Source organism: Taudactylus pleione, unplaced genomic scaffold (assembly GCF_031769625.1).
Source record: "Taudactylus pleione unplaced genomic scaffold, aTauple2 ptg000435l, whole genome shotgun sequence".
NCBI lineage: Eukaryota > Metazoa > Chordata > Amphibia > Anura > Myobatrachidae > Taudactylus > Taudactylus pleione.
Genome location: NW_028284837.1, coordinates 1,982,830 through 1,997,520, shown reverse-complemented (window position 1 = coordinate 1,997,520; position 14,691 = coordinate 1,982,830). Strand labels below are relative to the sequence as shown.

At 44.5% G+C, this 14,691-nt stretch overlaps 1 protein-coding gene across 1 annotated transcript in view; it reads left to right on the top strand.

The window, feature by feature from the left end:
• Nucleotides 1-14,691, top strand: part of LOC148505891 (extracellular calcium-sensing receptor-like) — a 54,393-nt gene that overhangs the window by 23,418 nt on the left and 16,284 nt on the right. Inside the window, exons 2-4 of the mRNA XM_088447607.1 lie at nucleotides 4,366-4,657; nucleotides 4,996-5,814; nucleotides 6,061-6,288. Coding sequence (XP_088303733.1) covers nucleotides 4,366-4,657; nucleotides 4,996-5,814; nucleotides 6,061-6,288 — 1,339 coding nt within the window. The remainder of the gene's footprint in view (nucleotides 1-4,365; nucleotides 4,658-4,995; nucleotides 5,815-6,060; nucleotides 6,289-14,691) is intronic.

Genomic DNA, 14,691 nt, shown 5'->3' with positions numbered 1-14,691 from the left:
AGCCCAGCCAGCCCCTATGGACAACACAGCCTTTATGGGACAACAACACTGCGCAACACAGCCCAGCCAGCCCCTATGGACAACACAGTCTTTATGGGTCAACAGCAGCACCAGCACAACACAGCCCAGCCAACCCCTATGGACAACACAGCCTTTATGGGTCAACAGCAGCACCAGCACCACACAGCCCAGCCAGCCCCTATGGACAACACAGCCTTTATGGGACAACAACACTGCGCAACACAGCCCAGCCAGCCCCTATGGACAACACAGTCTTTATGGGACAACAGCACTGCACAACACACAGCCCAGCCAGCCCCTATGGACAACACAGCCTTTATGGGACAACAATACTGCGCAACACAGCCCAGCCAGCCCCTATGCACAACACAGCCTTTATGGGACAACAGCACTGCACAACACACAGCCCAGCCAGCCCCTGTGGACAACACAGCCTTTATGGGACAACAATACTGCGCAACACAGCCCAGCCAGCCAGCCCCTATGGACAACACAGCCTTTATGGGACAACAGCACTGCACAACACACACCCCAGCCAGCCCCTATGGACAACACAGCCTTTATGGGACAACAGCACTGCACAACACACACCCCAGCCAGCCCCTATGGACTTTGGACACAGCCCCTATGGATAGCAGCAGCACCAGCACAGCAACCTCCACCCTCCCTCTTCACTGTCCACAGCCAGAGTGAAAAATTGTGCCGACGTGGGGACCTTTTATGGAATCCAAAACCCATGAGAATCCGACAGTGGGATGATGATGTTTTGCCTCAATTTCAGTTCCGATCCAGGTGGGAAAACCCGAGCCTGAATCTGTTCCTGGCTCAGGTGGGGGAGCTCGGTGGGGGTCCGGATTTCTAAAATCCGAACCCGCTCATGTCTAATATATTGTAATATTTTTGTTTTGTTTTACACTTCACATTGTAAAGAGGAGACAGGTTTAGGCCACAAGGCCAATGGAATAAGCAGACCCTCGATGTGTATAAGGATCTCCCTGCCTGCCCTGGCTTATCAAACAAACATTTATTTATTTTATTTAATATATTAGAGATCAGCGGGTCCGGTTCTCTGGGAACCGGACCCACATGAATTTTAGGGATCCGAGACACAGCTCGGATCTCCCTGCCTGCCCTGGATCCCTAATTGAGACAAAATCTTGCGATCCCTCTGTCGCATCTCGAGGTTTTACCTCGAGTGGCCATTTTAGAAAGTCCCATTAAATTCAATGGGCTTAATGCTTATTGGCTGAGAGAGCCATCTGTCATGGTTCTCAGCCAATCAGCATTAAGCCCATTGAATTCAATGGGCACAGGAAGGTAGGAAGATGCTGCCCATCCCCCTTGCCTGACACCGCCGGCACCCCACACTGCTGACAAGGCAAGCACCCCACGCTGCCAACACTCCTCGCTGCTGGCCTCCACTGGCGGCACCCCACACTGCCAAAACCCCTACTGCTGGCACTGCTGGCACCCTGCATTGAAGACACCGCTGGCACCCCCGCTCTGCTGACACCACTGGCACCATGTACTGTTGCCCCACATACTGAGGACACCATCAGCAACCCGACACTGCCGGCACTCCCACACTGATGGAACAACCAGCACCCTTGAACGGTCTGCACACATGCAGTGAGGACACTGCCAGGACCCCAGCACTGCTGCCTCATGTACTGAGGATGTAGTCAGCAACCCCACACTGCCACCACATCCACACCGATGGAACCTCCGCACTACCTACACTGTCAGCACCCCTGCAATGATACCGTTAGCACCCCTGCTCTGCTGACACTGCCGGTATCCTGCACTAAGGACACTTCCAGCACCCCCACTATGCCAACTCTGCCCCACTGCCAACACCTTTGGCACCCCCACATTGAGGACACCACTGGCACTCTTGCATTGAGGACTTGGGTTGAGTCCTTATTAAATAAAATTTTAAGGTTATTGGGGTTTTACTGATATATCACAGATGGCATCTACCATTATGTGTTTATAATATTTAAGTTTTAATTGTCATAGTTCACTTAGGGCCTGATTCAGCAGATCACGTAATTGGAAATCCGCGCATGCACAGGACTTGTACTGCGCATGTGCAGAATAGGCTCTGCAGAATATCGTATGCAGGCACCCATATGCCTTTGCCTTATTGACAGGCAGAGACATTTGAGGGGCAGGGACAGACTGCATTCCTTAAAACAGGGCAAGGCCAGAATCTGCATTCATGGATGCAGACTTCCTAGCCTTGCCAACTGACAGGACCGGGCCAGGCTGCGGTAAGCTTCAGCTGCTGCAGCCTGACCAAAGGGGCAACCATCATGACTGATGGTCATTATGGTTGCGATGATTATCCCAGGTTGCAACCTCGGTCACAGTGCTGCAATTGCAGATGCAGCAAGGAGGTGTCAGACACCACCTGCTGCATTTGCATTTTTGCATGACAGAAGCCACTTTTGTGCGACTTTGCAATTCCGTTCTTTTCTGAATCAGGCCCTGATTCTTCATCTGTTCGGATATAGGTTATTTCTTATTGTTACAGTAATTCACTGAATTTTAAAATACGAGCCTACAGTATATTCTAGAGATGTGCAGTTTCCTAAGAAATAAGCCCACCTGAAATTTTGGGGTTCCAAGTCGAGCTGAGTCCCAGCTCGGATCACTTTTGGGGATCCGAGTAGAACCAAGTCCCGCTCAGGCAAACTGGAAGTTTGGAACTCGGATTTAAGAACTGAATCTCGGATTTTGGATTGCATGTAAACTGGTCCAAATTACATGATTTTAGCTGTAATTATCAATTTAAAAAAAATCAAAAACAGAATCTGAACCAAAACACTTGAAGGTGGTTTTGCCAAAATGGTTTTGTCCATTTCCACCTGGCATAGATATCTTATACACATAATATTATAATTTCATAATTAATTCTTGATTTGGCAAACAGAAGGTCACAATGTATTTAAATAAATTGAAAATGTGAATAAAGGACACCAGAAAGTATGCAGTCATAAACTGGTGAACACAAGACACAAGTCGTAGCCATAGAGCTCTATAGCAATTCCCTAACTCCGCCATCAGGGGTTGTGACAACTAGCCTACCACCCAAGTCACTACTCTACATCCTACAACCTTTGCCACATGTGTCAGCTGATGGCAATGCATGTCCACCTAACCAAACTCCAACAAAGCAATAGCAATAAAGTCCAACATTGATAGCAAAGAAAACCAAAACTCCAACATGGTGATGGGTGGGAGGGAATTTCCAAAGGTAACAGGTACCAAAGGAGGAGAGAAAAGCAGACATGAAATATGGGGCTCTATGTACTAGTGTGTGGAGCTGCCACAGTAGTTAAGAACTATACAGGAATTGTTTATTATGTACAACACATCTTTGCTCCATCTTTGCCATGTTTAGAAGATTATAATGCACAAGAGGTGTAGAGGAACTGGCTCATATGTTGTATGTTAATCATTAACTTATTTACTGTGTGTACATATTGTAGCTCCACCCTGACTCCTCTTATGGGTTATTTACTGGATGGACAGTCATATTAATGCAAGGAGAGAGCACATACAGTATGGGAATGCAGCAATCTTTCCAACTTGTTTGCCAATCTACATAGACCCCATACATACTGTGATACCCAGATTTACAGGAATATATATATGTTACACTGCCGGCCACGCCAGCCCGATGTGGAAGGACATCCCGATCGTGTGAAAGGTAAGTATTTGCTAACTTAATCTACCCCCTAACCCTAACCCTCCTTTAGGGTGCCTAACCCTAACCTCCCCCCCCGTGCCTAGCTCTAATCCCCCCTCTAAGTGCCTAAACCTAATCCCTCCTTTCCCCGCCATATAAACCTAAGTCCCCTGAGGGGTGCCTTACCCTAAGTTCCACCCGGGGTGCCTAACCCTCCCTCCCCCTAGCCTAAATCTAACCTCCAGGGGGGGTGCCTAACCCTAAGTCCCCCCCAGAACCCTAAACCTAACCCTCCCCCCCACGGCTGTCCGCGCTCGGCGCCCGGCATCCCTTCGATCGGGATGCCGGGTGCCGGTCTCCCGGAGTAGGTTAACTAACCCTCACTGGGATTCTGTAGTGGAGATGCCAGCGGTTGGCATAGCGACCGCCGGCATCATAAACACATACCGATTTACAGATATATATAAATGATAATCAGTGCATAAGTCCAAAACACTAACTGATTCCTCACAGACTGCTATTGTAGTTCCCTGCTTATATTCCATCTGTTTCTCTACTTTTTGCACAGTTTTTAATTAGTTCCTCTTACTGTGTTGTGTTTAAATTTCTATATTTACTTACCATACCTTGCATTTGTTTCTCTCTCAAAGGTTCAGGTTGGAAACCTACCAACAACTTCTAGCCATCATGTTTGCTGTGCAAGAGATTAACATGAACCCCAATGTTCTCGGTAACATGACATTAGGATTACAGGTGTATAAGACGTGTAATGTGCCTCACTATGAAGTACAAGGAGCTTTACATTTGTTATCTGAATCCAGCACTGTCATCCCCAACTACAGGTGTCGTGGGAAATCAATCTACAGTGCTGTTATAGGGTCTTCTTTTTCCACCAACTCAATGATGGTAGCAACTACTTTGGGGATCTTCAGATACCCTCAGGTAAGAATATTTTAGTTATGTGCCCTATAGTAGCATATGTTTAGATTTTTTTTTATTTAATGAATAATGTAAATTGACTTTTTTGTAGTATAGTTTTAATAGCAAGGACCAGAGATTGTCATGCTTAGGACTGTAGAATTTCAGAATTGACCTAATGTTTCAGCTGAGAGCACCATATGTATGTATAAAAGGTATTTAAGCCATTCCTAATGTCTAAGAGCAACAAAAATGTATTGGTTGCACAGTACAGTCCAGAAATAATTGTTTAATACTAATATCTCTGAATCTTTCCAAGTTTTTATTGCTGCACACATGTGCGATTTTTGTTTATTTTCCAGATCAGTGCATTATCAACTATATCTCTTCTAAGTAATAGAATAATGTTCCCATCCTTTGTCAGGACTGTTCCCAGTGATAAGGAACAGTCTAAGGGGCTGGCAAAGCTTATTCTGCACTTTGGTTGGACCTGGGTAGGTCTGTTGGCTTTGGGAAATGATTATGGCCTACAGGGAATTCAGCCAATCAAGGAAGAGATAATAAAGGCTGGGGCTTGTGTGGCCTTCACGGAATATATCCGTTTAACTCAATCAGACCGCAACGCTCCCCACATAGTCAAGGTCATTAAAGAGTCATCAGTTACAGTTGTCATTATCTTCTCTACTGATGTTGATTTGGTTCCTATCATGAGTGAGATGTTGAAACAGAACATCAAAGGGAAGATTTTTGTTGCTAATAGTGATTGGTCACAGTCTGGTTTGTTCTCAGCTGCAAGGTTTTCTCAAACTTTATCTGGGTCCATTGGTTTCTATACCAACTCTAGAGTGATTCCAGGATTCAGTGACTACCTTACCAAAGTCCGTCCAACTTTGGTAGAGTCCTGGGTGAACTTATACTGGGAAAAATGTTTCAACTGTAAGTTTCTGTATCAAAAAAACACAAGCGTGGATCCCACAGTGAAAGAGTGCACAGGAGCAGAAAGTTTGGACAGCATCAAGAACAGCTTCACCTATACCAGCAGCTTTCGATTTATTCATTATTTCTATGCTGCTGTCCATATTGTGGCCAAAGCTTTGGAAAACTTGGAAAAATGCAAATCAAGAAATGGAGCATTTTCTGACATGAGCTGTGAAGACATTTTACATTTTAAACCGTGGCAGGTAAAGTTATGTCTGTGGTTAAAGTACTATAGTATTCATCCTCCTCTGTAATATTGCATTAAAATATATCTCTTCCCAAAACCTCAAATTTTACTTTATGTGTTATGTGCCTCCTCCTCCTCCTCCTCCTCCTCCTCCTCCTCCTCCTCCTCTTCTTCTTCTTCTTCTTCTTCTTTAGAACATTTTAAAGTACAACATCTTTTAAATATATTTTCAATTAAAACAAAATCAATATCTACTTTACAGCTCCTGCACTATATAAGGAATGTGGGGGTTACACTGAGCAGTGGAATAGAGCTTTACTTTGATGATAATGGGGACATCCCAGCAGTCTATGGCATTGTGAACTGGCAGCTGACACAAGAAGGGTCTATACATCAGGTCAAGGTCGGCAGTTATGACACCGTCACATCTTCAGGTCAATTTGTCAACATCAACGCAAGTCAGCTGCTGTGGTCTATGGGAGGAAAAGAGGTGGGACCCTCTATAGAGTTTCTCAGTTTTACTTCTTTTACTACCGAAATCTTGACATTGAAAGCCAGGCATGGGACTAAAGATAGGTGTCTAAATACTGACGCCTATCATTAGCCCCATGCCGAAATCCTGATGCCTGGCATACCGAACGTAGGTAGGCCGAGCACTGGGAGCTCTTAGCCATGGGGGAGAGGGTTAGGTATAATGAATCCTGGCGGGGACATAGGACTTCATTCAGAGTCGGTCGAAGCGGCCGCACGGTCGTACGCGGCCGATGTTCGCTATACTGCGCATGCGTAAAGGCCGCAATGCGCGTGCGCAAACTAGCGGCTATGATCAGAAATTTCTCTCTCCTTGAACACCGCCAGGTCCATAGTTTGAGTGACAGATTGCGGCGTTTGTGGGTGGTAACAGGGGAAGGTGCTTGAAAACGGGGGTGTGGAGATCCGAATGCAGGCATGCCTAATTATGCAAACGGCGTTTTAAGGGAGTGCATAATTAACAAAGTAGTGTCATGGCACATGTGACATGGGAGGTTTTTACACTGACATGATCGTAGAGCTTAAGAGAGGGTATGGTCAACCTTTAGCTCTACGACCAGTTCCGATGGTTTACGATGCTTGCGATTAATCATTATATAGCCGGAGATGACGTGTAATGCGTACGAGATGGGGGCGTTTTTTTAGCGAACCGACCGCATTCTCCCCTTACTCGACCAGCTAACGATCCGACCTTAGGGACGCAACATGCGTGTGCATCATTTGCATATCCTGCCCCTTTTCCTATACAACCGTGCAGCCACAACGACCGACTCTGAATGAGGTCCATAGCGCTAGGCACCCCCCCGGGAGGGTTATGGCTAGGCTAGGGGAAGGGGGGTTAGGGTCAGGCACCACCGGGAGGGAGGCTAGGTTTAGGCTCCCCCACCCCTGGGAGGGTTAGTTTAGTTTATGGTGAGAGGGGGTTAGGTATAGGCACCCCTGGAGGGAGGTTAGGGTTAAGCACTAGGGAGATGGTAAGGGTTAAGCACCACTAAGGGAGGGTTAGGGTTGGGGGGGAGAGGGGAGGGTTAGGGTTCTTACTTACCCTATTCGGGATCTTCATCTGCCAGCCTTTCGGCATCAGGATTTCATCCACCGGGCTAACATCCAACAGTATTACATACCCAACCCATAACAGAGGTTGAATTATGGTATTAATGGGATCGGAGTCTGGAGGATCTTAAATAAAACAAAACTAAGACCCTACAACATTGCAAATGAGAGGATCATGACAGGAGGCATGGCTATATCACAGAGGGTGTGTAGCCTTGACCCCAGGAGTTTGCCCAATTCTGAATAGCACTAAATTGCCCTGAATCCCTCTCCAGTTCCTATAAATCACCCAAGCAAGCACCAATAGATTGTCAGCACACTGATCAATTACAGTTAGTGCCAGATTAACAACAGTGCAGGTGGTGGGTCACCCAGGGACCCTGCACATGGGGAGGCCCCCACAGAGAGCTACTGTACATCACCAGCATGGGGGGTACTGTGGCATTTGTGAACAGGGGTTTCTCTATGGCATATTTTTAACTGGGATACCACAATGTGTTTACGACATCTGTGGTGCTGGGAGTATTTACACATAATATTTTTCAACAACATCGTCTGCATATCTTATTGACATTTTTAATGGTAGGGTAGGGCTAGAGTCAGCAAATGAGTCAGCAAATGAGAGGCCTGCCTTATCACACTTCAACTTAATTTAGACTTCTCCAGCCAAAACTCCACCCTCAACAAGTGATTGGATGGAATAACAATCAAGGAAAGATCATCACTAAAGGTTGTTAGCTACCTTATGGTGCATCTGGTTGGGTTTTAACTATTTATACTTAATCATAATACACTAGATGGCTCTGTTTTCTCATCCAATTTTCTAGACCTTTGTGTTGATTTAAAAGAACAAAAATCACTTCAAGAACAATCAGTCATGCATTACAAAGGGAGCGTGGAAACAACTTTTGCAAAAATTCTATTAATATATTGTATAAAGACATAACTGACCTCTTATGGTGTAATAGTATAAGTAATCACTAATATCATTTCATATAGAGATGAGCAGGTCCCGTTCTCATTGGTGCTCTTCCCCAGTGAAAAAAACATAAAAGTGTATTTTTTTTGCATTAGCAACTTAGATGCGCTATTATTGTTTGGTGACACTGCCAGCCAGACCACAGTTTATTGTCCATATATTTGTGACTCTACAGGTGGTCTTTCTGCACTTGGCAGGGATGCTTTGTTGTCCATCAAAAAGGGGTGCTGTCTGTGTTTTTCATAAAGGGGTTGCTGCTTCATTGAGGGGTGCTCTTCCCCAGTGTCAAAACAAATATTGTTAATGACACTGATGGTCAGACCACAGTGTAAGTTTGTTGATATGGAGGATAATCAAATGAGAGGAGAGGTGGAACCACATACCAGTCTCACAGCTGCTGCCAGCAGTCATGATGACAATGTAAGGCTGTCAACGTTATCTACAAAAGCTGATGCCAAAGGGCTTAAGTTAAAATCAAACCAAGCAATGTTTTACAGTGTTAAATAAAAAAAATTAAAAGCTCAGTTAGCTGAAGAAAAACAAAAAATTGGCACTATGACATTTACTACACGAAGTGGCAAGAAAAGAATAAGGCCTTTGCCTTTATTTATGACTGGTGGTTCTGCATTTTATGATGATGTAAGCCCTTCTCCCTGTAAAAGTGTCCAAAAAATTAAAATCGCTAAGGCACATGAAGCAACTGTGTGCTCAGAAAAGAGTTACACCGGAGATCTTATTAACCATATGCACACCATGCTGTCACGGCCAGGGTATTTCAGCATGGCGCTAGGCGAGTGTTACCTGTGAGGTCATTGTGGCGTGGGCTGTCTGGTGGCGGAGCTGGTGTCTGGCGGGGGGCTTTGGCTGCGCGCGTTGTTGTGCGGGCCTGTTGTCACTCTGCGCTGGTAAGGCCTGGCGGCGTCTCCATTCCGTTTGGCATGGGCGCCGCCATCTTGCCTTCTGGCCATGTGATGCGGCTGGCCAATCCTGGTGAGTCACATGTTCCCTCCGGCCAGTAACAGCACGGCATGGGGTATTTAGGAAGGGTCAGTGCCTTCCTTCTTTGCCAGTGCAACGTGTACCTCAGCTGAGAGGGAGTTCTCTGTGCTTTCCTGTTCCTGTGAATCCGCTGTCTGCCAGTCTGCCTGTCAGCTCCTAGTTCCCACTGGACTACCCCGCTACCTCCATCACCCTTACCCATACCTGAGTGCCTGAGCCTGTTGACATCCTGCACTTCAGTTCACTATCTGCAAACCTGGCTTGTTTATTTTCAGTTTCACTACCTGCACACCTGGACTGCTCTAATTGTTTCTACCTGGACATTAACCCTTTTGCTCCCACCACAGAACTCTTGTGCACATTTATTTTCCTGGACTTTTATTTACTGCCACATTATATGTCTACTCGAGCACTTATTAAAAATCCTAGTTTTATTTACAAATCTGCTTCTGTGATCGCTCCTGCTACCACCCCGGGTCCACAAATAACCCAGAACGTCACACATGCAAAGACTGATGTGATTTCTCACTCTCTCTTAATTGCAGGTAAATTGTCACTACTGCTCCCATCAGATGCTGTTATATTGATTGCAAAGCACAGCTTTGAAAAATTATTTTAGGTAAATTGTCACTACTTTTATATTAGGAGCAATTTCTATAGAGGAAGTTAGGAATTTATTGTGTATCTGTGATCGCCTCTCCACTTCTCACAAATTGTTTATCTTAGACTTTATTGCATCCCAATTTAGTGTGTGTTTAGCACAGGGGGTGGGGTCCCAATCAGTGAGCACACAGAGACATGTTTGTAACTTTAGTTATTAGTGATCAGTAAGGCTGCATAGAAGTAGGCTGCCATAGTCCGTGTTAGATTCAAAGTGTTAGATAATAAGTGTAATTACAATTTGATAACTAAGACGGAGTTATGCCAGAGTTAAGCTGGAGGAAAACTGAGGGAAAACATCCTCAAAACCAGAACAATTTCTGAAGGACATCTAGCAACATACTTATGTGAGTTACCGAATTCACCATCTGTTGCTTTAAGCATATCCAGGAAACTCCTTACTGCACTCACTGCTTGGACATTGCAAGTTCTCCCCTATCTGCTGCTGCTCTTGTTGATTGATATTTGTTGTTCAAAACACTTCTGACTGGGTTGCCTCTACATTGTAATTTTTGCCTTCATACTACAGAACATTTTGTTTTATTGCCTTTTTCCATTGCATCACATATGTCCACTTAAATCATTAATAACTAATTCCTTCAACCACTACTCACATATTTATTTTTATATTTCACTTTAGGAGCTGCGCTCATACATTAGCAGCACTACTCTTTTACCTGTATTTTTGAACATTTAACAACTTTTACCCACACTGTCTCTACATCACACAGCCACCACTCCAGTTCTCATCTCACTTATTACCTCGTCCATAGCATGAACAGCCTTTCTTCAAACACCCCCCTTATTCAATGTCCACAAAGTCCTCTACTTTATCCATCCCTATCTTCCCCCTCTTGTCTCCACCAATTGCTGTTCCCCCTTTTTTCTCTCATCAGTCTGCTTTCCAGCCCTCTGCTTCTTTACCCCGCCTTTCCTGTTCCTCCACTCTCAACCACCTCCTTCCCTCCATGGCCTTGCTACCCCATCACTAAGCCCCATTCCCTCCTGGTTCTGCCTGTCACCTCCAGGGCTGCCAAGAGAAAATCTGGGCCTGGATACAGCAACATCCTGTGGGACCACAGCATGTTGGGCATGGCTGCACCCATTTGTGGGTGGGTCTAGCATGTGAGATACAGCCACTCACAGGAGCATGGCATAGCACCCAGCAGCTGGAACTAAAGTATTCACTATTAGGATTTTGGGGCAGTCTCATAATAGCTACATTTTTAGCAGGATGTATTTAGATGCTAAAATGTAACACACAAAAATTAAAGAGCTACAACTTTATTTTGTACATCTCTCAAGTAAATAACACATAAACAAAATCTATGTTCTGTCATAGAGATAGATTAATGAAGGACTTCATTTCGACATAAAATCAGGTCATCTTAAACACACACATTCCACGGCACATATCCTAACCCACTGCTCCATGATCCTTCCTCACTATCTACCCCATCTGTGTCACCCCTGTCTGTCTGCCCCTCACATTCCGCAGCACATATCCTAACCCACTGCTCCATGATCCTTCCTCACTATCTACCCCATCTGTGTCACCCCTGTCTGCCCCTCACATTCCGCAGCACATATCCTAACCCACTGCTCCATGATCCTTCCTCACTATCTACCCCATCTGTGTCACCCCTGTCTGCCCTTCCCCTTTAGAATGTAATGTCACGAGCAGGGCCCTCTTCCCTCATGTGCTTCTCCTCCCCCTACTTATAGTATCATTTACTCCTGACTCCCCAAATGGCATCTAACACTTGGTTGCTGAGGCCCTGCTGCTTGTGTTATGCAGCTATGTTTATAAACCTTGTCCTTGTCCTGCATTGTTTTGCATTACTATTAATTGTTTTTCTTGTGTCTTTATGTACTGTGTAAGGCTCTGCAGTACCTTTGTGACACCATAAATAAAGGATAATAATAATAATAATAATAATAATAATAATAATAATAATAATCTCCACCACCAACACCGGCATCATCATCAACATCCTCAATAATGATTGGAAGTAGTCCTGCATCCAATTTCATAAGAAGAATGACTGACTCTTATCCGTAATTCCTCAGAAGGATCCTTGAGTGCTACGCCTTTTGCTGCTGCTGCCATGAGTGGATCATCTTTCCAGAAGGGGACCAGGAAGAAGACTACTTTTAGTAGTTTACCAAAATAATTGACTGTCAAACAATCCTTTGCAATGGGAAACAAGTATGACAGCAGACACGCAGTTGCATAGCGGATTACAGACCCCATAACAACTATGCTGGTATTAGATGTGCATCCAGTATCTGCCATTAATGCAGTGGGTTTTAGACAATTAATTGAGGTCCTGTGTCCCCACTACCATGTCCCTTCTAGATTCCACTTCACTAGAATAGCAATTCCCAGTCTGTACAAAGACATTAAAAAAACCTTATTAGTGTCCTCCCAAATGCGGTTGTGCCCACTGTCCACTTAACCACAGATATGTGGACAAGTGGGATACGGCAAACTAAAGATTACAAAGATTACATAACTGTGACAGCCCACTGGGTAGGTGTATTGCCTCCAACAGCAGCATCATCTAACAAATGCCAGCTCATTCAGAGGCAGGCTACTCTGTGTATCACCATTTTCACTAAGAGGCATACCACTGAGAACCTCTTAAAAAATCTCAGGAAAATCATTGCAAAATGGCTTACCGCACTTGGACTCTCCTCGGGATTTGTGATTTCTGACAATGTCACCAATATTGTGCAAGCATTACATCTGGGTGAATTCAAAAATGTCCCATGTTTTGCTCACACAATTAATTTGTGGTACAACATTTTTTTTTTAAATGACAGGGGTGTGCAGGAGATTCTCTTGGTGGCACGAAAGATTTTTGAAACATTTTCAACATTCTACAACTGCGTTTTGAAGATTGCAGCACCAGAAAGTATTTTGAATTTGCCCTGCCATCAGCAGAAGCAAGAGGTAGTAACTAGGTAGAATTCTACCCTCTACATGCTTCAGCAGATGGAGGAGCAGCAAAAGGCCATCCAAGGCTGCACAACAGCCTAAGACAAAGGGAAAGAAGTGGGAATGCACCTTAGTCAAGCGCAGTGGAGATTAATTTCCATTTTGTGTAAGGTTCTCAAACCCTTTAAACTTGCCGCAGTGAAGTTAGTCCAGACACTGCCAGCTTGAGTCAGGTCATTCCCCTAATTAGGCTTTTGCAAAAGCAGCTGGAGAAACTGAAGGAGGAGCTGAAAGGGAGTGATTCCGCTAAGTATGTTGGACTCATAGATGAAGCCCTTCATTCGCTTCACCAGTATCCAAGGGTTGTCAATCTCTTGAAATCAGATCACTATATTTTGGCTACCATACTTGATCCTAGGTTTAAGTAATATGTTGTGTCTGTCTTTCTTTCCGACGGATATAAATCTGAAAAGATGCATAGAGCAGTTGGTGAAAAAATTGTCAGCTTGAGCGGAACGTGACATGGCAGCATCTCCTCCTTCAGTTTCTATGGCTGCCAGGAAGAAACTATATTTCCCTAAGAGACCCACTGCTGATGGTGATGCAGATCAGTCAGCAAAACCTAAAGACATCTGGTTGGGTCTTAAAGAGCTGGCTACAATTAGTGACATGTCTACCATGACTTTGTCTGATACATTCACCATTCAGAGAATGGTGGATGATTATTTTAGGGATAGCATCCAAATAGGCATGTGACACAGTCCGTTTCACTACTGGCAGGAAAAAGAGGCAATTTGGAGTCCCTTACTTAAGTTGCCCACCTTCCAGTGTGTACTCTAAAAGAGTTTTCAGCGCACCCAGGAACCTTATCAGTGATTGGCATAGGAGGTTACTTCCCCAAAATGTGAAAAAGATGATTTCATCAAAATGAATTTCAATTTCCATGAGGAAGACCGTTATCAGCAATTAAGTAAAAAAGATACAGAAGCGCCTGTAAGGGTGGATTCCAGTGGGGACGAATCAATATTGTGTGAAGAAGAGGATGTACACACCGATGGAGATGATGGTGATTTCTGATCTTACCTATGTTTTAACCCGAGTTTGTGTATGGGATCATTGCCACCAATGTCCACTGCGCATTGGCAACTTGTTTTGTGGGGGTCCAAACAAACCAATCATTTCAGCCACAAGTGGCAGCTCTGCCACTGAAGTGATTGGTTTGTTAAACTGTGAATGTCCTGTTTCATATATACAACATAAGGGTTTCTTTGCATTATGTGCTGTTTGGGGCATTGCTGACTGACATTTTTAATTTTATAGTTTATGAATGTCCAGAAATTGTAAGTAAAGAAAATTCTTAACCACCACGTTTATGGGGTGGCAAATATGAGCAGCAGCAGAACAGTGCATCTTCCTGCCAGAATGTGTGCTATAAAGTGCAAATACAATGAATACAAAAATTTGTTGTGTATATTGGTCACATACATACATGCATTTTTACATGGTACATATAGTACGTAAAGCAGGTTGAGTAAACCTGAAGCACATCACCTGTTGTTGACAAATAACTTCCAGTAGGCCCAGCAAACATCACAGATGCTGGGAGTTCTAGTTCAGCTGGAGAACTACAGGCTGCTTTCATATGATGTAAACAGCAAGTCTTGGTCCCATTATCCCTAACAACCTCCCTGAGTACAAAAAAGTAAACGTCTGTTTACATGTTCTAGCAG